A 23,341-nucleotide genomic window follows, 5' to 3' on the forward strand; every position below is an offset into this window, starting at 1 on the left:
ACCATTGTCAAATCCAGGGTCATGAAGCTTTACCTTTGTATTCTTCTAAGAGTTGTGTGGTTTCAGCTCTTCTGTTTAGGTTTGTGATCCATGTTGAATTAGATTTTTTCCTGTGGTGTGAGGGGGGATCCAACTTCATTCTTGTCCATGTGGCTCTCCATTTGTCCCAGCATCATTTGTTAAAGAGACTGTTCTTTCCCCAGTGAATGGGCTTGGCTCTCAATTGTATTCCATCAGTCTGTATGTCTATCCTTATGCCAGTATCATACTACCTTGAGCCAAATGCACTTTTAAAAGATCTGAGGCTGGGTGCAGTGGCTCACCACACCTGTAATCCTAGCACTTTGGGAGGCCACAGTGGGAAGATTGAGCTCAGGAGTTCAAGACCAGCCTGGACAATGTAGTGAGACCTTGTCTCTACAAAAAACACAAAAATTAGCCAGACATGGTGGCGAGTGCCTGTAGACTAAGCTACTCAGGAGGCTGAAGGAGGAGAATCACTTGAGCCCAGCAGGTTGAAGCTGCAGTGAGCCATGGTTGTGCCACTGTACTCCAGCCTGAGTGACAGACAGACCCTGTCTCAAAAAAAAAAAAAAAAAAAAAAATTAAAAATAAATAAAATGTCTGAAAAGACATACAAAACTAGGTTTTGTCTGGGAGGACAAGTAGTTTGGTATTGCTGGAACATCAAGTGTGCATGGAAGTGGTTGTGTGAAGGCTGGAATTAAGGACCTGAGAGACGGTGACTGTGTGAAGGAGATGCAGCAAGCTCTGGAGCCTCCTGAGTGTTGCCAGATAACGGGGACATGAGATGTGTCCGTGCTCTCAACAAGCTCAGAATCTCTTTGTAGAAGCAGACATGGGATTCCAAGCCTGACGTAAGTGTAAGGGAACCCTCCTAAGAACACTGAGGAGATGGTGGGGCCTGACTGCATGTGTGAGGAGTGGGGAACACGTTAAAGAGAATGGCGTTTGAGCTAGAGCTGAAGGCTGAGTAGATCAAAAGCTTTGTGTGGGGGTGAGAGTTTGGAAACGGGAAGAGGGCATTTCATGCTGGAGAAACAGGCATTGAAACAGGGCAGGGTCAGAAGACATTTGAGAATCTGAGAGTGGCCCAGCATTCCTGAAATAAAGGAGAGACTCATCTCTTCCATACATTGAGAGATGAGTCCTGGAAAAATAAGTGTAGGGGAGACAGCAGCCGAGCTCAACCCCATGCTTTGGGGTTTGAACTTTCTCCTGCAGGCAGTGGGGAGCCGCTGGCATCTCGTGAGCAGGGCAGTAGTCTGATGGACCTTTAGAAAAGTCAGTCCGGTAACCATATGAAAATATGATCGGAGGCAGCTGTGGTCACCACTGTACCACCAACACTGAAAATATGATTGGGAGAAAGATGAGGGAAGGTGTTCTGATTGTCTGGTCTACAGGAGCTGGGGTTAATGCAGGGCGGAATAACGTGTTCATTTGGACTATTTTCACATACACAGTAGTCGAGGGAATCATATAGGGAAGCCCCAGGTCCCTGTTGCCCAGCCTTGGCCGTCATCCACATGCAACCCGGCTTGCTTGTCTTATCCAGGCCTCCTCCTCCACGGGCACGGCCCTCTTCCCACACTACATTATTTTGAAGCAAATCTCAGTCATCATATTTTATTTGTAAGTCCCACCTGTGGTGTCCTTCAGCAAGGACTCTAAGAACCAGAACGTGATTGTCGCACCTAAGAATATTAACTGCAATTGCTTAGTCTCAGGAGTAAGCATTAAATCTCCCCTCCCCTCCTCCCTTTTTCAGTTGGTTGGTTTGAGTCCTGAATTGAATTGAGTCCTGAGATCCAAATCAGGCACATACATTACACTAGGTTGTGATATGTGCTGGTTCCTCCTCTCCTTCTTCTCCCTGAAATTTAATTGTTAAATCAGGTTGTTCCCATACATTTGAGGGATATGATAGTCAACCAAGGGTGATTTTGCCCCCCAAGGGACATTTGGCAATGTTTGGAGACTTTCTTAGTTGTCACCGCTTGGTGGGGGGGGGCTGCTTGCATGTAAGGGTCAGAGCCCACAGCGGAGGCTCACCTGGGCTGAAGTGTGGTGGCGCGACTGCCGGGTGCTGCGGGGAGGACAGCTCCTGCCATTCCCCCACGTTCCCTGCGTGCAGATCGCATCCCTGTTGGTTCACACACTCCCCTCTCTCTTGTATTTTCCTAAGAACTGGTGGTTAGACCTCAGGGCTTGATCAGATTCAGGCTGGACTTTCCGGCATTAAAAATACTTCTTAAGTGGCATATCACTTAGTCCTTAGCACATAAGTGGTGGCAGTTTGTTCCGTTTGATAAAATTGCAGAGAGGGAGGATTTTGAGAGGCACTGGAGCATGGACTTGCGCGGGTGTGGGGGGTAAGGGGGAGTTGGGGCCCAGCATTTGGCTCAACCCCAGACCCAGAGTCCAGGGACTGAGGCTTGGGCTTGGCCGCAGCACTGACTGGGTGATTTCAGGCGCTCACCCCACAGCCTGAGCCCTGCTCTCCTCTCTGTAAGCTAAGGATGCACCAGCTCGGCCTGAACCATGGAAAAACGCGGGGCAGCCGCTCCCCAGCCTTCCTCCCTAGCTGTCTCCCTCAAGCTGCAGGTGCCTTGCATTGCCGCCACCGGAGGAGTCTGTAGTTTTAGTTTTACGGGACATCCGAGGAGCAGGGAGGGAGCCGGGTGTCGGGCTGCGGCAGGGTCCCCTCCGGGCTGTCCACGAACCAGCGGTGTTGGTGGTGTCTGACACCCAGGAGGAGGGCTTGTTTACAGCCACCGTGTTTCCCGGGACCCTGGCTTCTGTCCTCTGCCCAGGGACCCCTTCAGACCTTCCCCACCCTCCCAAGCCTCAACCCGCCCTGCGTCTCCCGGTGGCACAGCGACCTTGGCGGCTTTGGCCCCTGAGCCGCTAGGCTGCCGGGCGCACCCGTGTGGGCTCCCGCCGGGCCCTCCTGCCGCCCCCCAGCCTCCCCGCCCCTGTCCTAGCTAGCCTGCGCCTTCCTGGGCGCCTGACGCACCCCTCTGCCCCAACCACGTTTTCTCGAGTGTCGTCTGTCGCGGCCTTCCAAGGAGACCCTCAGCTCCCCCCGGCCGCCTCCAGAGCCTCCGGCATGGGCCCCAGGACGCGGTCCCGCCTCGCCCCGGAGCCCGAAGGAGGGGAGCCGGCCCCCCGGGGAAGAAGCGGAGGATGCGGATCTGGCCTCCTGCGCTGCGCCTCCAACCCTCTGCTTGGCCACGCGCGAACCGCGCTCTCCCGTTTCCTTTCCGTCCCGTCTCGGGGGCTTCGTCCTCTCGCCGTGGCCGTGGCCAGGCGTCCCGGAGCGGCACCCAGGATCCCGCCCCAGCACCCGCTCCCTCTCGCACCCTCGTCTGCGCCCACCCGCCCTGGGCAACTGCTCCCAAGGGAGCCCCTCGCCCTCCCTCTCTCCTTCCCTCCTTCCCTCCATTCTTCTCTCCCTGTGTTCCTCCTTCCCTCTCTCTCTCCTTCCCTCCCTCCCTCTCTCCCACTTCTTTCTTTCTCCCTCTTGCCACTCCCTCTCTCCCCACCCTTTCTTACCCCCCGTTTCTCTCCCCCTACCCCTCCCTCTCTCTCCTCTCTTTCTCCCCATCCCTCTCCCTCTCTCCCCCCTTTCTCCCCCTCCCCCTCACCCCCTTTCTCTTTCTCCCCCCCCCCGTCTCCCCTCTCTTTCTCCCCCTCCCACTCCCTCTCTTTCCCCTTTCTCTCCCTTTCTCCCTCCCCTCTCTCTCCTCTCTCTGTTTCTCCCCCCCTTCCCCTCCCTCTTTCTCCCCCTTCCCCCCTCCCCCTTTCTTTCTCCCCCTTCACCTCCCTCTCTCCCCCCTCTCTCTTTCTCCCCCCCCACTTTCTGCTTTTTCTTTCTCCACCTTCCTCTGTCTCCCCTCTCTCTCTTTCTCCCCCTTCCCCTCCCTCTCTCCTCCCTCTCTTTCTCCCCCTCCCCGCTTCCCCTCCCTCTCTCTTTTTCCTCCTCCCCCTTCTCTCCCCTCCCCCTCTCTCTTTCTCCCCCTCTCTCTCTCCCCCTTCTCTCCCCCCCTCCCCTCCCTCTCTCCCCCTCTCTGTCTTTCTCCCCCTCTCCCCTCCCCCTTTCCCCCTGTCTCTTTTCTCCCCCTCCCCCTCCCTCTCTCCTCTTCTCTCTTTCTCCCCCTCCCCCTTTCCTCTCTATCCCCTCTTTTTCCCCCTCCCCCTTCCTCTCTCCTCCTCTCTTTCTGCCCCTCCCCCTCCCTTTCTCCCCCGTCCCCCTCCCTCTCTCCCCCTTTTTCTCTCTTTGTCCCCTCCCTCTCTCCCCCCTCCTTTCTCCCCCTCCTCCTCCCTCTCTCCCCCTTCTCTCTCTTTCTCTCCCTCCCCCCTCCCTTTCTTCCCCTCTCTCTCCCCCTCCCCCTCCCTCTCTCTCCCCCTCTCTCTCCTTCTTCCCCTCTTTGAGCCCAAGTTCTTGGTGGCATCTGCTTTGGGCAGCTCTGCAGCTCGTTCCTCAGGGAGGTCACCTCACCTTCCCAGGGACAGACAGTGTCTCATGCAGACAGAGCCTGCCCTCCTGAGCTGATGTCCCATCAGGGAAGAAGATGTCCCCTCAGAGTTGGTGGGAGCATCAGGTCACAGTGTTGTGGGGCAGGCAGCGGGTGGCTGGTCTGGGCAGGGCCGGCAGAGTGGCTCCTCTCTCTGGCCTTGGCCCTGACAAGAGAGAGGAGTGGGGCGTGGTGGCCAAAGGGCCAAGGGCCCCTTCGGAACTGTGCCCGAGGGCTGACTTCTTATTGTCTCAGGGGCAGAAGCCTATCCTCAGTGTGTCCCCATGGCAGTCAGGACCCATGGGCTCGCCTCCCAGCCCCCAGGCCGGGCCACCTTCCATGCGGCTGACCTTCTAGCTGGGGTCAGAAGCCACAGGGGAGCCCTGTCATTGGCCTCTACCCAAGGTCCTCGCTGTGAGTGCTGGGCTGGCACTATAGTGAAATGAAAAGGAGATGGAGAGGGTTATCTACTGGAGCACGCACGTATGTGACTGAACATCTAAAGCCGGGACAGCTCCTAGGAGCATCTCCTCCAGACTGTGGAATCAATGCCAGGGGCGCCCAGGGAAAGCGGAGCAGAAACTGTCTAACTGGGGGATCTGTGGAGGAGCTGGTTATGGAGGGGCTTTTAGGGAAGAAAGACCCAGGCTTTCATGATAAAAGATTGACAGATGTCAAGCTCAGAGCCCAAGAAAGTACCTTTTGTGAAAAAAGCCACAGACTGAGGGAGAGAAGGGAAGGGAACCGAGGCCCCTGCCTCCCAGGTCAGAGTCTGCCTGCTGTTCCGGCAGTCTGTCACATCAGACAGCGCTTTGCAGGCATTCCTAAGCACCTTAGTAGAAAGTAAAGCAGCACTTACTGCCTATGAAAATTTCATTCAAGGATGAGAACAAATTAATGTTTGGGGCTGCAGTTGGTGTGTCTGCTCTCCTTGACCCTAAACTGGATGGGTTTGTGTCTCCAGGATGGAGTCTATATTAGTTCATTTTCACTATAAAAAACTACTTGAGATTGGGTAATTTATAAACAAAAGATGTGTAATTGACTAACAGTTTCACATGGCTGGGGAGGCCTCAGGAAACTTACCATCATGGCAGAAGGCGAAGGCGAAGCAAGGCACTTCTTACACGGTGGCAGGAGAGAGAGAGAAAGGGAGGGGGGAGCTGCCAAACACTTTTAAGCCATCAGATCTCGTGAGAACTCACTATCACAAGATCAACATGGGGGAAACTGCCCCCACGATCCAGTCACCTCCCACCAGGTCCCTCCCTCGACTCGTGAGGATTACCATTTGAGATGAGATTTGGGTGGGGACACAGAAGCAAACTGTCTCAGAGCGGGACAGCCTTTTTAAAGAGCACACAGGCAGACACAGACTCCTTTTCTTTGGGCAGACAAGAAGGGTGGGCAACAAGCACATTGTGTAAATCATCTTGACGGTCGACACAGCAGCTGTTGGCTGTCACTGCTGGACAGTGGTGGCAGCAAACAGCTGTGGGCCAGGTCACTGCTTGCTACCCAGAGAGCCCTTCAGCTGGGGGGCCCAGAGGATAGCTGAGCTCCACAGACCCCCTTGGTGAGCTCCTTTGGCCTGTGTGGATGACAGGGGACCCCTGGTTCCTCTGCTTCGTGCATCCTCAGACTCTCTCCGCCTCTACTGAGTAGTTCAGATGGCAGCGTTGCAGGTTGGCCACAGGGGTGTTGACCAGCCCTGGAGCTATGGTGCAGCCTTGGAATGAGCGCACACACCAGGAGCCTGGGACAATGGCAGCAGAACCGCTCCAGCAGAGCCTTTTCCTGGGGCTCAAGGGAAAGCACTCAGAGGCCTGCTCTCCATGTGTTCAAGGCTGAGTGGTGACCCAGCAGGGAGCATCTAGCATTTTGTGAGATACTCAGCTGTATTCATCTCCTCACACCACTGTACAAGTTACACATGCAGCGGCTCCAAAGAGCATAAACTTACTATGTTACAGTTCTGGTATGCAGGTCTGAAATGAGGCCAAAATGAAGGTGTCAGCAGGGTGGTGATGGCTCTGGAGGTTCTAGAGGAGAATCTGTTTCCAGCCTTTCCCAGTTTCTAGAGGCCGCCTGCCTGCCTTGGCTCGTGGCCACTTCCCTGCATCTTCCAACCCAGCCATGTAGCATCTTCGGATCTCTCTCTGACCCCTGCTTTTGTCATCCCATTGCCTTCTCTTGTCTCCCTCCTGCCTCCCTCTTGTAAGGACCTGTGTGATTCCCTTGGGCCCACTTGGATGATCCAGGATCATCTTCCCATCTCAAGATTTTTAACTGAATCCCATCTGCAGAGTCCCTGTCGCCAAGCAAGGTCCCATATTCACCGGTTCCAAGAATTAGGATGTGGACATGTTTAAGGGTCATTATTTAGTCTGCCACATCAACCTATGTGGTAAATATTTAGCAATCAAAAGTTTGAAGGAAGATATGAGAAATTAGGTGTATCTTTGAATCTCTCAGTCTAGCATTGCTGAAGGTGGGACATAAGCCCCATACTCCAGCCACTGTAAGGAATGATGTCTCCCATGGAGTGCAGGGGAATGCCCCAGAGTCAGACTCATGTATATGCTTTTCTATATTTTAATAGTGCTAAAAAATACAACCATTGTACATATTCATTTGTTTTTGTTTTTGTTTTGGAAGCAAATTTCCGTCAGGAAAAACAGCCTTGTTGCTGTCCCGTCTACAGTATCTGCTAAAATAAAAGTACCAGTCTCTCAGCCCATAGTGAAGAAAGACAAACGGCAAAATTCTTCAAGGTTTAGCGCAAGCAATAATAGAGAACTTCAAAAACTACCATCCTTAAAAGGTAATTTTTATTTGTCTTTTAAAAGTTAAATTGTGGCTATTGGAGTGAAGGAGCAATGTTTTGATAGTGTGCTAACTTATTCCTTTGCTGTGTTTGTATTTTGCAGGGTCGTCTTTTCTGTATTGAGGTGTTTTTTGTTTTGTTTTGTTTTTTTTAGGTTGCATGTCATTAACTTGTTTACTCAATTAACATTTTAAGTTCCAGAGCTATTTAAGATAAAAGTTTAACAACACAATATAGGCATAATACACTAAGAAAACAGGAAAAGCTGAACATTTTTTTTATTTATGGTATTAAGCTAGCCCGTTTTTCTTTTAAATTACTTCTCATTTGTTTGTCTTAGAACTGTAGCAATTCTGAAAGGAATTACTCCGAGTAGAATAATTGTAAAAATTATCGTTGAAGTTCTCTACGTTTCTAAAGTAAGGACTGTAGCTATAGTGCATTATGGACTTGCTTTGTTATGAGTCATTAGGGATTACCTCAAGCGTTCCTTATATGAAATTAGGAAAAAGTGCTCTTTACTTTGAATTTCCCCCCAAATGACACAGCCATCCCTTTCCATCTCAGGTTGTTTAATCCCTAAAAGTCTTCCTTTAGATTTTGAGATTGAGGTGCTTAAAACCTTACCAAGGAAAACAGAGTAAGGACCTTAAAGTCAAATGTGAACCTCTTAAAGCCTTTATAATTACTAAAATATAAGACAGATATACTAAATAAAATATCATTTTTCATACCTTAAATTTATAATAATGGATCTTTTGAAATTAATTTCCACTGAATATTAATTCAGCAACCAGTCCAGTGACTCTCGCTTATAATCCCATTACTTTGGGAGGCTGAGGCAGAAGGACCACTTGAGCCCAGGAGTTCAAGACCAGCCTAGGCAACATAGGGAGACTCTGTCTCTACAAAAAAATAAAATTTGCTGGGCATGGTGGCACACACCTGTGGTCCCGGCTACTCGGGAGGCTGAGGTGGCAGGATTGCTTGAGCCTGGGAGGCCAAGGCTACAGTGAGCCATGATCATGCCACTGCACTTCAACCTGGATGACAGAGTGAGATCCTGTCTCAGAAAAAAAAAAGTAAATATGAACTCAGTGAGAGCAGCAGTCTGTCATGTTTATAGCTGTATTCCCAGGCCTTCCACACTGTGAAGCAGATAGCAGATTTGCCAGGTGGAAGGAGGGAGGGAGGACGGGAGGCTGGGTGGATGGTGGATTTATGGGTTGATGAATTTTCTTGTGCCCCACTTGCTAGAAATTCAGGTTCTCAGCCGGGCACAGTGGCTCACGCCTGTAATCCCAGCACTTTGGGAGGCCGAAGAGGGCAGATCACGAGGTCAGGAGATCTAGACCATCCTGACTAACACGGTGAAACCCCGTCTTTACTAAAAATACAAAAACAAAATTAGCTGCGCGTGGTGGCAGGTGCCTATAGTCCCAGCTACTTGGGAGGCTGAGGCGGGAGAATGGCGTGAACCCGGGAGGCGGAGCTTGCAGTGAGCCGAGACTGTGCCACTGCACTCCAGCCTGGGTGACAGCGAGACTCCGTCTCAAACAAACAAACAAAAAAAGAAATTCAGGTTCTCGCTTGCATTTTCTAGAGCTTGTATTGTATTTGGCTTATAATTGGTTTACCTTTGTGGTAGATAATATGCATGCTAAGTCATTTTTTATTTGTCTTCCCAAATAGAATATACGTTTCTCATGCTGTTCATTCATTCAGCAAATATGTATTGAGTGCCTGTGTAAGCTATTCTAGGTACTAGGGGTACAGAATTAAACAAAAGCAAGCCCCTATTCTCCTGGAGTGAGCAACCCATTGGTGAGACAGCAAGGAAAGAGATAGGTACCGACTCCTCCTTCCAGTACCCTCCGGAGGCCGAGAGTCAGAGGGAGGGAAAAGGCTTTGTATAACCATTGTTGGGCCTTCGTATCCCAAGCCCTGTCCCTAATGCCCGTCACAGCTGGGGCTTGGATCTGCCATGATACAGAAGGTTGGCCATGTGCTGCACCTTTCCATGCATGCCCTGCCTCAGCCAGTGCATGCTGGGTGTATACTGCTGCTGAGTTTGGTCAAATGCCATATGATTTTTCTCCTTAAGATGTTAAGATTATAATTGCTGTGTTGATAGATTTTTCCGGTTTTGAACCAGCTTTGCATTTGTCACTTTTGTCATCGTATATTATTCCATGCACGGGGCACAGCCCATGCAAGTACCGGTGTATGCCGGCCTCCAGCATACTTCCTTTACCTCTTCTGAGGAGTCTCTGCACAAGCCTCTTTCTACATCTGTTCTACATCTGTTTTCTATTCTCTATCTCCATTTCCTTCGTTTTTTATTATACCTAGTAAGAATGGCATGCAATGTACTTCCACTGACACTTACATTTTCACTGTTCCCGAAAAGAGTAAATTCTCCATAGTAAATCCACGTATCCAGGAGAATTTCACATGGATCAAGCCAGTTCCCCTCACTGGTCTTGTTTGATAATTATTTCTTGGCTGTTCTAAAACATTAATGTTTCTGTATATATACTAAAATAATTTCATCTAGTTCAGAAAAATAATTGATTGGAATTAAAGTTATATATTAATTTGGTGAAAATTGATATCTTTTTTCCATCTAGGAGGATGGTATATATCCCCCATTTTTCTGGGTCTTGTTTTCTGACTTATAAAATTTTATGGTTTTCTTGTGAATCTTTAACTTTCCAGTAAATTTATTTCTAAATACTCTATAGCTTTTGCTTGTTACTCTTGTGACTGGGTTATATTTTTTCCCATTTCCACTTCTGATTGGTTTTTGCTAATCTCATCTAGAGCTATTGGTTTTTAAATATTTTGCCATCACCTTACCACATTTTCATATTAGTCTTAATGTTTCCACCACAGTCTGCATATATAGTCCTGTTGTTTGCAATGGATTCTTTTATCTCTCTTCCACTATTTATGCCAACATACACCAGTTATTTTAATTTTATTCTGCCACTAAGAAGGACCAACACAACCTAGAACAGAGGTGATAGCAGGCATTCCTGTTTTCTCCTGTTTCAGTAAATGGCTTCGGCATTTCCTAATTTGATGGGAAAGTGGCTCTTGGTTTCTGGTAAGCGGTCTTTGCAAGGCTGCCGGTGCTCCAGAGTCCACACTCACAGGACTCTTCCTGGACCCATGCAGGCAGGTTGGCACCATGCCAGTGCATGCTGGGTGGGTACCGCTGCTGAATTTGGTCAAATGCCACATGATTTTTCTCTTTAAGATGTTACTATTATAATTGCTGTGTTGACAGCTTTTTCTGGTTTTGAAATATCTTTGCATTTTGTCAATTTTGTCACAGTGTGTTTTCATAGTGTTTGGAACTAATTTTCTTTAGAGTATTTGCTTCCATATTTACTACATGGAGCTGGTCTATGGTTTACTTCTTTTTCATAAACCTGTATTTTGTCCCATCTAAGATTCGTTGTCACCAGCACTTGGTGATGGTTCCTGGGGTGCCCTGCAGAAGCTTTTCCCGCAGCTCCCTCACACTACCACCTGATGACAGGGATGATGAGATGGACCCAGATTTCAGAAACAACACAATGTGGAATGTGTCCATGAAATAGGGTTGAAAGGTTGACTTGGAACTCAGTGGGCCTGTTGCTTTTCTCTATGAAACGTCTGTAGCTTCTTTCCATAGTGGGTTCATTTAGAAAGGAGGGTCTGTTAACCAGTACATGGTCACTGTTTAACGGCCCTTTTAATCTCTTCCCCATCTGTGGTGGTTATGTCTCCTTGTAAGTTCATTTATTCTTTTGACTGTTCTGTTTGTGTTCAATATTATTCATCTGCACTTTTATCTTTAATTATCCTGTGTCTTTTATTTTAACCTCTTCATCATTTATTGAGTAGAGAGTTCACTTATTTTTAGTTTGCTTTTTAATAATAAAAGAATTTAAAGCCATGTATTCATTCTGAGTGTAACTTTCAGCCCTATCCCTAGATTTTCTTTTTTTCCTAACTTTTCAAGTCATAGGCTTTTCTTTTTTAGAGTTAATTGAGGCATAATTTACATATCCTAAAATTTACCCATTGTAACTGGAAAATTTAGTTATTTTAGCAAATACATAGAGTTGTGCAACCATCACCACAGTTCTATTTTAGAATGTTTCCGTCTTCCTCCAAAAGTTACCTTGTGCCCATTCACCATTAATTTCCACGCCAACCCCAGATGCAGGCACCCACTGATCTGCTTCTGTCTCTAGACTTACTTTCTTCCGGACACTTCATATAAGCGAAATCATACCATAGGTAGTCTTTTACATCTGCTGTAATGTTTTTGAGGTTCATCTGTGTTGAGTAGTTTGTTTCTTTTTAATGCTGCCTCATATTCAGTCAGATGAATATAACACATTTTGTTTATCCATTCACCAGTTAATGGACATTCGGGCTGTTTCTTAGCTGGTATGAGTAACTGCTGCTGTGAACATTTGCATAGAAGTCTCTGTGAGCATATATTTCATTTCTCTTGAGTAGATACCTAGGAGTAGAATTCCTGGCTTGTATGGTAAGTTTATGTTTAGCTTTTTAAGAAACTGCTGGCTGGGCACCATGGCTCACGCCTGTAATCCCAGCACTTTGGGAGGCTGAGGCGGGCAGATCACAAGGTCAGGAGATCAAGGCCATCCTGGCTAACACGGTGAAACCCCATCTCTACTAAAAATACAAAAAATTAGCCGAGTGTGGTGGTGGGCGCCTGTAGCCCCAGCTACTCTGGAGGCTGAGGCAAGAGAATCGCTTGAACCTGGGAGGTAGAGGTTGCAGTGAGCTGAGATCACACCACTGCACTCCAGCCTGGGCGACAGAGCAAGACTGTGTCTCAAAAAAAAAAAAGAAAAAGAAACTGCCAAACTGTATTCCAAAGTGGTTGCACTATTTTACGTTTCCATCAGCAATGTATGAGGATGTGTCCACATTCTTGCCAATATTATTATTGTCTTTCTGATTATAGCTTAATTCTTGTGGGTGTGTAATGGTGTCTCACTGTGGTTTCAATTTGCATTTCCCCAGTGACTGGAAATATGAAGCATCTTTTCATATGCCTGTTAGCCATTTGTCTGCCTTCTTTAATGAGATGTCTACTTGTATCTTTTGTCTATTTTTAAGTTGGTTGTCTTCTTGTTGTTGAATTATAAGAGTATGTTATCCCAGCTATGAGTCCTTTATTTTATCAGAAAATAAAATACAATAAAAATAAATTATTACAGAAGTGAAGTACAAAATACACCCACAAGGTTTTTATTATTCAGTAAACATAAGATTGCCCTGTTAAGTTGATATGAAAGTTTCGAAACGTATACTTCTCAATTTTTGTTATTCATTGTAAATCTTCAGATGTGTCTATATGTGTTAAACCCTTCTTTTGAGCTTTTAATTTCAGGGTTTTTTTTTTTTTCATTGGTGAAAGTTCTGTTTGGTTCTTTTTTCAGTCTGCAGTGTCATTTTAAAATATTTTCCTATTCTCTTGAACACACCATCAAAACTTGTCATAAGAATAGTAAACGCAGCTGTTTTATAGCCTGTGTCAGGTCATACTAGTATCTGAGGTGTTTGTTACATTTTGTTCATGATGTCTTATTTCCTTGTGTACCTGATTTTTTTTTTTTTTTTTTTTTTTTGTATATTGGTCATTGTATTCAGATATTTGAAATAAATTGAAACCTAGAATCAAAGTGTCTTGTTCAATAGGGATTTGTTTTTGCTCTGCCAGACACCTGGAGGCACTGCCAATCTGGGAGTGCCTTAAACCACAACACTGGTTTGTTAAATCAACTGACCCAGTTGTTCTGCAATATATCCCACTTACCCTCCTGTGGTTCCTGTAAATGGAAACCTTTTTTTGGCTGAAGTACATCAAAGGCAATGCTTTATAACTTAGGAGATAGTGTCATTATTGTGAGAGATACATAGCCTCTGGTTGCCTATCATCAGAAATGATGCTAAATTTTCAATTTTACTAGTAAATTCAGTTGATGATAGATTGATATCTCTATTGAACAATTACGTATTTCCCTTTACAACTCAAAAAGTACTAGTAATAATCTGCAGTGTATATTTTGGCGTCCTGCCAATGTGTATTCCCTGTCAACCATATGCTAATGTCTTGAACAACAGTTGATAATCCTTTCCTGAGTCAGTAGTTTCACTAGAGAATTCAACATTTACTCTAACATTCTTCTGAAAGCAGTGATTTTTCTTACCAACCAGAGATACTTGGTTCTCTTGAAATGGAACTCCTACTGAAAAAGAAGGATAAGCATAATTCTTTGCCTTTTATTACCAGTTCCCTCTAATGGTGACAGCTGAAGCTTTTTTCTAGCTTTCTCTTTGTTTTAATATCATTGTGGACTAATGTATTATTGTTGATTTCAGTGCGTTTTTGTGTGCTAAAATCATTAGTCTTTCTGGTGTTCAGATGGCATAATTTCAATCACTGAGTGCCACAGTGCTACTGTGGTTTTTTTACATAGCCTCGTTTATTTTTGATTCCTTGATTTCTGACACAGTGAGATGTCCCTTGGGCTCATTTAGTACCTTCTCTTCCCCAGACTTAAAATCAGCCATTTTTCTTTTTCTTTTTTCTTTTTATCTTTTTTTTTTTTGAGACAATCTCGCTGTCTCATACAGGCTGGAGTACAGTGGTGCGATCTTGGCTCACTGCAGCCTCTACCTGCCACGTTCAAGTGATTCTCCTGCCTCAGCCTCTCAAGTCACTGGAATTACAGGTGTGTGCCACCAAGCCCAGCTAATTTTTGTATTTTTTGTAAATATGGGGTTTCACCATGTTGGCCAGGCCGGTCTCAAACTCCTGACCTCAAGTGATTCACCCACCTCAGCCTCCCAAAGTGCTGAGACTATAGGTATGAGCCACCACACCTGGCCAAATCAGACATTTTTCAAAGAGCCCAGGTTCCTTTCAGTGGTAAATATATTAGCAACCAAAATCTGGGTCAGAGGGATGTTTATTGCTACTGGTCTGACATTACTTTTAAATGCTTTCAGTGGATGAGCTAGAATATAAATTTTCTGAATTGTACATTCATATTGATATTTTAAATTTAATTTTAACATTATAATGTTTTTGAAGCAGGTTATTTCCCTGAGCACTTCACGGCGGAAACTGGAGTGCATGGGTTTGGGAACTAGCTGGCCTCTTCAGCAGCAGCAGAGGCGAACTCCACTTACTCGCTGCTCCACCCCCTATGGGAGGGGGAGGGCAGGTGAGCTGGTGCAGGAGCCAGGGTGAGCACTTTTGGGCACCAGCAGGAGCAAACCCCATACCAGCCCCATGGCAGCGTCTTCGGGGGTCCCTGTGATCCCTGAAGCCCCAGAGAAAGTATGGCAATACTCTTTTAGCTCTGCCATCCATGGACAACTTAAGTGTTAACAGCTCAGTGGAGGGGGTCAGTGTGACCACCTTTTACACCTGCACTCATGGCACCCGAGTTGTTGTCCAGCATCCAGGAGGAATGAAGTTGTACGAACGAATTGAAGATGGTAAAGGAAGGAGATTTTATTGCCAGTGAAAGTGGCTCTCAGTGGGAAGGGAAGCTAGAAAGGAGACAGAGTGGGAAGGTCATCTTCCCCTGAAGTCTAGCTGTCTCCATCCAGATTCATCTCTGAAGTTACGTCATCAAGCTGTCCCTCTGAAGTCAAGCCACTTCTTTCCAACATCCAACTGTAGTCTGCAATGTCCAGTTGCTTCTCTTCTCTCTGCCAGCTGAGCCTGGGGTTTTTATGGGCACGGGATGGAGGTACGGGGCAAGCCATTGGTGGTTTTGGAAAAGGCAACATTCAAGTGAGAAAGCAGGGATGCATGTTCTCGCTTTGGGCCAAGGTTCCAGGCTTTTCGGCTTGAGGCTGGGGCCCTCACCGAGGACCTGCCCTCTTCTGCCCAGAACTTCCCTGCCTCCTGTTCTTATCATTTTCACTCATTTCTTGGCTTTTCATAGTTTTATCTCTGTCTTACACTGAAAATGTTGATTTCTAGCATCATTAATATAATTATGGGTATATTCTCTTAAACAGTTCCCCAAAACAATATTGATTATTACTGCAAACAGTTGGAACTTTGAATTGACCCATAGTCATTGCAGAAAGAAATGGCTGTTGACTTTATTTATTTATTTATTTTAGAGACAGGGCCATGCGATGTGGCCCAAGCTGGTCTTGAACTCCTGGGCTTAAATGATCCTCCTGCCTCAGCCTCCCAAGTACCTGGGATTACAGGCATGCACCACCATGCCTGGCTACTGTTGGCATTTTTGTTGAGATCCTGTTACATTTTGCAACTATCTGAGGGAGGGCTGGCATCTTGTGATGTTTGCCTCCTCTAAGAGTATGCTGTGACTATTTTCCAAGACCACTTTCATGTCCTTTTTGGCTGTTTTTAAGTTTCCCTTGTAGGTTTTGCATGTCTCCTACTAAGCTAATGCCTAGATAATCAATTATCATTGCTGTTGTAAATGGGGTCTTTTCTTCCATTGTGTCTTCTAGTTATTAGTTGTTTATATGAAGGCTATTGAATTTGGGGGGCTTGCTTTCATAACCTGCTTCCTTACTGAATTACCTGATTGTTTTCATCAGTTTTTCAGTTGATTCTTTTGAATATTCAGGTATTAGAGCATCTACAGATAATTTCGCCTCTGTTTATAATTGTAAACTCACATGTCTTTGTCTCCAGTTGAATTTACTAAAAAATTCAGTAAAACAATTTCAGTAAAATGTTACATAGTGGTGGTGAGAGAGGGCATACTTGTCTTGTTTCTGACATTAGTGGGAATGAAAGGCATTATTTTTAGCAACCGTTTATTATTTCATTCTGTGGATACCCCAGTTTTTCAGCCGTTATAAATGATACTGTTCTGTTAATCTTTTGTTACCATTGTTGTTCACATCTTTGAACCTTTCCTTAAACTTGATGAAGGAAATACTGGATCAAAGAGCAGGGATTTTCAAAAACCCTTAATAGATATTGTCTACACACTTTGCAGAGAGTGGCACCACATACTCTCCCCAGAGTGTGTGAACTGCCTGTCCATCATATCTCTCCAATGCTGAGATCATGTAAAAGTTGTAGTTATTTGATAAGTAGAAAAAGGTATTTCATATTTTTATTTTTTTTTAACAGTGAGGTTGAATATAGCCCTCAGACCTGTTCATTGAAATATTATTCTGAATGAATGCCTTCATTTAACATTTTTGGACCAGAAGGTAGAAGGGTTAAATGTTAAATAAAGAGACCCTTTTTTAAAAGATATTTATAGGAGGAGTAAGTTAATCAGGGACTTGTTTTTTTGAGGCCATTTTTAGAAAAGAAAAGACTGGGAGAAGTCAAAGTTATAACGGAATAATGTAAGACTTATTATTGGCTAATTAGAGACCCTGGGGTAAAAGAGTTGCTGAGTATTTGGCCTTTTGTGAAAGAAGTCGTTGTATTATTGTTAGAATTTACTTGAATTGTTTAAAATTGGCTTTTGAATACCAGTTAAATATTTTATATCTCTTGCCTTCCTCTTGTGCAAATACAATACTTCATCCTCATTCAAAGCAGTTTATTTTCTTTTCTGTTTTTTTTTTTTGTTTGTTTTTTTGTTTTTTTGTTTTAAGACACTCTGTCTCCCAGGCTGGAGTGCAATGGCATGATGTCAGCTCACTGCAGCCTGGACCTCCCAGACTCAAGCAATCCTCCCAGCTCAGCCTTCTGAGTAGCTGGGACCACAGGTGTGCACCACCATGCACAGCTAATTTTTATATTTTTAGTAGAGACGGGGTTTCACCATGTTGCCCAGGCTGGTCTCGAACTCCTGGGCTCAAGCGATCCACCCACCTCTGCCTTCCAAAGTGCTAGGATTACAGGCATGAGCCACTGCACCCTGCCTATTTTCTGATACAATTGAAAGCTTTACCATAAATTTAACTGCTTACAAATGAATTATGCATATATTTACAGGAACTTTGGCTTCTGGCCTGTTAGTTGAAGAATAATAAAAATGGACTGTACGGAAGCTATCGAGTGCCTGCTGCTCTTCCAGTTGGCTTAGAAAGAGCCAAGTGGGGAACCTCTGCTTTCATTAGTCTTTTCTTCTCTCACGTTTTGATTTTTGTTTCTTCTCATGATTACCCTTAATATCTTGAGGAGAGGACACAGTCCCTGGATTGGTGAGGCAGCACACTGGCCATCTGTGCTGCTCAAAGCAAGGGGAGGTGTTCAGAGCAATGACCCAAGGTGGCCCTTGCCCTCAGGGAACCAGTGGGCCCAGAGTCACAGTGGTGTTCTAGCTTCAGCCCCTCTAAGCCACAGAGAGGCACCACCAGGGCCGCTCCCTCTTTGGAACACTGGGGAGCCCGTTGCCTGTCAGACAGCCTGAGCCCAGCCAGCCAGCCCAGCCTCTCCAGGGTACCCACTCTCCATGGCCCAGGGGCCACACACATGACCTTGACCGTTACTCCATGGTCAGTCTCAGCTCTCTCTGGGTGGCACCCACAGGGTTTGGTTTCCACGTGCCAGCTGTAATCTCAGCTCATTATCACACACAGAGACCACTCCTTGGACATTCCCGTCCTCTGTCTGGTCCAGAACCTGCTGCCTCTGCTCCTCAAGTGTTTCCTGAACTGTCCTGGCTCAAGCTGTCCTTATCTAAAAAAAAAAACTAAAAAACAGGTAAAATACACATGTTAAAACATATTATTTATTATTTTAACCATTCATAAGTGTACAACTTGGTGGTATTAAATACATTCAAAATGCTGTACACCCATCACCACTATCCGTACCCAAAACCTTTTCATCATCCCAACAAAGACTCCATTAAACAGTAAGTTGCTGTCTCCCCATTCTGCTTTCTGTCTCTATGATTTTGCCCAGGGTAGCAGCCTGTTATAAGCGGAATCGTACAGTATCTGTCCTTCTGTACCTGGCTTATTTCCCTAAACATAATATCTTCCAGGTCCCCCCACATTGTAGCATGTGCTAGACCCTCGCTCCCGTCGAAGGCTGATGCCATCCCACTGTGTGGTTGGACCCATTCCGCATATCCCCTCATCAGTGGATGGATGCGTGGGTCGCAGAGCACACCACACACATTCACTCAGTATACATGTTAACAGTTGTGTGCTGGTCTGCCTGGGTCGTCCATTCGGGCATCTGCCAAGGACCCAGGAAACACACAGTGTGTCCCCCGAAGGAATGAAAAGCCCTCCTAGCCCCTCTGCCCTCTTTCTCTGCCCCCTCCATTTTCACAGAGGGTGGCCAAAACCTCAGCCAGGCCCACCACTCCCTTCACCTCCCTCCGCCTCGGATTTCCTCTTGGAAAGTGAGGCTTCTGACTCACTTGACCTACTGTGTAGGCTCCTAAGGGTGTCAGCAAATTAAAAAAAAAAAAAACCATTAGCATGAAAGCACTCCGATGTATGCATACTTTTACTTCGCGTTGGTTCCCTACATTCTTAGAACAAGGAAGGAGTGTGAGTACTTGCTTTGGATTGAAAGGTTTTCCAGACTAGCTGTAGGAAGTATGAAAGTAACCAAGGTCTCACACACAGCCCCAGCACTCTGGGTAGATTTCACTTCATCTACTCCACTCACCTACGCTGAGCTTCCCTGTGGACAAGCTCGTCCGTCCTCTTTAATCACTCCCAGGCCTCGCTCACACAGCAACAAGTGCCTGTCCCTGTGTCCTTGCTGTTGGCAAGCGGAAGTTCCCTGGCAGCCTTTGAACATAGCTGAATGTTAGGTATCTTTGATCTGTCTAAGGAAAAAGTCTATTTTAAACTGTGAAGTGAAGCCAATTTTTTTAGGTCAGATTCTTACCCAACAAAGCATACATCATCCATGCTCATACAGTTTCCAGTTTAAAAAAAAAAAAAAAAAAATAGTGCTGGCCAGCGCAGTGTCAGTGCGCTGTGCTCGTGATGCCACAGTTCTCTAGGTTCAGGACACCAGCCTTCTGTTAATTACGATAAAACGTCTTCACTAAAATAGAAGCATATTTAATTTGCCTTCAAAATTGCTTGGAGAGACTTAAAAAATAAAACCTTCAGCTGAATGATGTAGAAAGGAAAAGTTGAAAGTTTTATTCAGAAATACTACCTAGAAATAAAATCAGTGGGATGTATTTACAGGCAGTTTGTTTCTACGTAAAGAATAAAACAGTGACAGAGGGATCAAAGAATAAAGAATAATTCCTTTTCAAGCCAGGCACAGTGGCGTGCGCCTGATTTCTCAGCTACTCACTAGGCTGAGGAGGGGGAGAATCGTGAGTTCAAGCCCAGCCTGGGCAAAATAGGGAGACATTGTGTCCAAAAAAAAAAAAAAAATGAAATAAAGAATTATTTCTTCATTATTGTCTAGTACATAGATTATTGTAGTTATGGCATTTGATGGGAGACCATATTGAGCACTGTGGGCTTGTTGGCCCGTTGAGCTGTGGAAGGCATGCTAGGTGGGCTGGGCCCAGCAAAGCGCCCTTCCTTGGTCCTTGCTCAAGCCCTTCACAGGCAGCCGCAGCTTCAGGAAAGGTTCAGAACATTGCTGTGAGGCCAGCGTAGAAGGCAGGTAGGCATGTCACAGGTGGTGAGTGGAAGGCATCCACTCCTTAGCAAGTGCATCATGGGAAGCCTGGAATGGAGTCTGCGTTCAGGGGAGAGGGAAATGCTGTTCTTGGGATGATTTGACAGCATATCCCTCTTAATTATATGCTACCTGGAAGAGGTGTAAAGGGTAGTGAGGTGGTTTTGTAAGATCAGAATTGGGTACGACTGCTTGATTCATTCATTCATTCAGTACATTTGACGGAACATCTCCATGCCAGCCATTCTCTAGGAGCTGGACCCAGGAAGAGCTTGTGGACCGAGCCACAGACCCGGAGGGAAGAGGAAGCCTGCCTGGATGAGGGCCATCTAAGCAGAGATTGTCCTCAGGTGGCTCTGCTGCATCCCCCTGTGGCAGCTGAAGGGATCTTTCTGTTAGCTGATGGCCTGTCTTTTTCTAGTGGGACAATGCCCACTGCTTCCTGCACTTTGCTCTGATGGCCGGAGCTGCATTTAGGTGTGTCCTGCCTCAGTCCGTCCCAAGCTGTCCACCTCAGCTCAGCATGGAGAGCACACTCCGTATCTGACGCTGGCTTATCTAAACGTGACGGCGTAGGGAGATCACATATACGCCCGCTTACAGGTGAGGAAAGGACCAGCAGGGTTTAGTGAAGGCAGCCCTGCTCCCCATGCTGAGCTCCCCCTGTCTAGCCCCTCCCTGAGCAGGTGATGAAAACATGGCCCAGTGCGAGGGACGTGGTTGCATTATGAGCCTCTTCTGGGTTGCAATTATTGAGAGTTTGTTTCATCAGTGAGGAAAGTACTCTGGAGACCCAGTTGAACCCTGATAGCTTCAGTGAGCGTACAGTCTCAATGCAAAGGTGACGGGCTTACAGCAGAAGGTCCAGGCAGTTCAAAACTGATTTGAGACGGGGAGTCAACCTCCTCTAATCTATGTTGGTTCCATTTTTCATGCCTCATTTCAGCTAATTTTTGTTTGTGTTTTTTACGTGCCTGATCTCATTTATCCAGATTTCCTTGGTTCAGATTTTCTTGGTTCTCATCACAGCCCTTCCTTTGTTCCTAGCCTGTGCCTAAGAGACAGTATTCATTAAGGGATTCTCCCTGCAGTGACTTAATCTATATCTCTTTTTAAAAATTATTTTTAGGCCAGGTGTGGTGGCTCATGCCTATAATCCCAGCAATTTGGGAGACCAAGACGGGTGGATCCCTTGAGTCTAGGAGTTTGAGACCAGCCCGGACAACCTTGGCCCTACAAAAAATTTAAAAATTAGCCAGCCATGCTGGTGCATACCTGTAGTCCCAGCTACTTGGGAGGCTGAGGTGGGAGGATCATGTGAACTCAGGATGTCAAGGTTTCAGTGAGCCGTGATCGTGCCACTAGGTTCCAGGGTGGTAGAGTGAGACCCTGTCTCAAAAAATATATGTATTTTTTTAAATTGTTACTTTTGGCCAGGCATGGTGGCTCATGCCTGTAATCCTAGAACTTTGGGAGGCCGAGACAGGGGAATCACCTGAGCCCAGGAGTTTGAGACCAGCCTGGGCAACATGGCAAAACCCTGTCTCTACTAAAAGTACAAAAAGCCAGGTGTGATGATGCGTGCCTGTAATCTCAGCTACTCAGGAGGCTGAAGCACAAGAATTGCTTGAACCCAGGAGGCAGAGGTTGCAGTGAGCCAAGATCGTGCCATTGCACTCCAGCCTGGGCAACAGAGCAAGACTCTATCTCAAAATGAAATAAAAATTTTAAAAATATATAAAATAAAATTGTTACTTTTAATTACTCTGAAAGTAATATGTGCTTGTTTTAGCAATACTGAAAAAAAAACAGGGAAGTTTTAGAAATAAAAAACATCCATATGATCCTACAGCCTTACTGCTGTGGGAATATATCCAAAAGAAAGAAAATGAGTATATCCCGGGGACACCGCACTGCCGTGTTTGTTGCAGCACCACTCTCAATAGCCAAGAAATGGAATCAACCTAAGTGTCAATCAGTGGATGAATGACTAAACAAAATGTAGGACATATACCCAATGGAATATTATTCAGCTGTAAAAAAGAATAGAAACTTGTCATTTGCAGCAACATGGATGGAACTGGAGGTGATTGTGTTACGTGAACTAAGCCAGGCACAGAGAGACAAATACCATGTGATCTTACGCATGTGGGAGGTGGGAAAAAAAAGTGGATCTCATGGAGGTAGAGAGGAGAATGGTGGTTACCAGAGGCTGGGAAGGGAAGGTAGGGAGAGAAGGTGGTTAAGGGCTACAAAAATTCAGTCAGAAGGAATAAGTTCTAGAATTCAAGAGTACAGTAGCTGATTTGTAGTTAACAATAATTTATTATCTATTTCAAAGTAGCTGGAAGAGAAGAATTGTAATGTTTCCAACACAAAGAAAATATACATGCTGGAGGCGTTAGGTATCCCTGTTCTCCTGACCTGGTCGTGACACACTGTTAACAGGTATCAAAATATCACATGTCCCCTCCAAATATGCACAACTATTATATATCAATTTTAAAAAAGAAAAACTCGTACCCATACCAGCCAGTGATGACACTGTGGATATTTGGGGAGTGATTCTTCCTATGATCATACTATTTCTGATTATACACCGCCTCTTTCACTTATATTTTCATTTTATACATTTATAAGTATTTCTGATGGATGTGGAATATTTCACTAGGTATGTGGGACAATCCCTTTGGCATTAAAGTAGTTTCCAGTATTTTAGAACCATAAATAAAACATGCCCTCAAAAAGAGTCAGATAGTTAGAAATGAAGTTATCAAGGAGAGAAAAGACGTGCACACTGCAAACTATGAAATGTTGCTGAAAGAAACAAAAGAATACCCAATCAATGGAAAAACATCTCTTGTTTCTAGATTGGAAGACTTAATGTTGTTAAGATGTCAATACTACCCAAAGCAATCTACAAATTCAGTGCAATCCCTATCAAAACTTTTACAACATTCTTTTCCAGAAATAGAAAAGTCCATCCTAAGATTCATAAGAAGACCAAAGTTGGAGGACTCACACATCCTGATTTTAAAACTTACAGCAAAGCTACAGTAATCAAGACTGTGTAGTACTGGCATAAAGATGAGCCCAGAAACAAACCCTCACACAGGTGGTCAAATGAGTTTTGACAAGGTTGCCTAGACCATTCAATGGGGAAAACACAGTCTTTTCAACAAATGGCATTGGGAAAACTGGGCACTCGCATACAAAAGAATGAAGTGGGACCTGGCCGGGTGCGGTGGCTCATGCCTGCAGTCCCAGCACTTTGGGAGGCTGAGGTGGGCAGATCACGAGGTCAGGAGATAGGGACCATCCTGACCAACATGGTGAAACCCTGTCTGTATTAAAAATACA

The 23,341-nt window shown here is 45.6% G+C and overlaps 1 protein-coding gene across 11 annotated transcripts in view; it reads left to right on the top strand.

Moving 5' to 3' along the window:
• Positions 1 to 23,341, top strand: part of PPP2R5C (protein phosphatase 2 regulatory subunit B'gamma) — a 166,428-nt gene that overhangs the window by 16,737 nt on the left and 126,350 nt on the right. For 8 of the 11 annotated variants that reach the window (XR_012416140.1, XM_065518501.1, XM_065518504.1 and 5 more), the window contains exon 3: positions 7,200 to 7,365. The exons of the other annotated variants lie outside the window; for them this stretch is intronic. Coding sequence is in view for 7 of the 8 variants with exons in the window: in XM_065518501.1 (XP_065374573.1) it covers positions 7,200 to 7,365 (166 nt within the window). In the remaining variant the exon portion in view is untranslated. The remainder of the gene's footprint in view (positions 1 to 7,199; positions 7,366 to 23,341) is intronic. 11 annotated transcript variants of the gene reach the window in all.

This window comes from Macaca fascicularis, chromosome 7, assembly GCF_037993035.2.
Source record: "Macaca fascicularis isolate 582-1 chromosome 7, T2T-MFA8v1.1".
NCBI classification, from domain to species: Eukaryota; Metazoa; Chordata; class Mammalia; order Primates; family Cercopithecidae; genus Macaca; species Macaca fascicularis.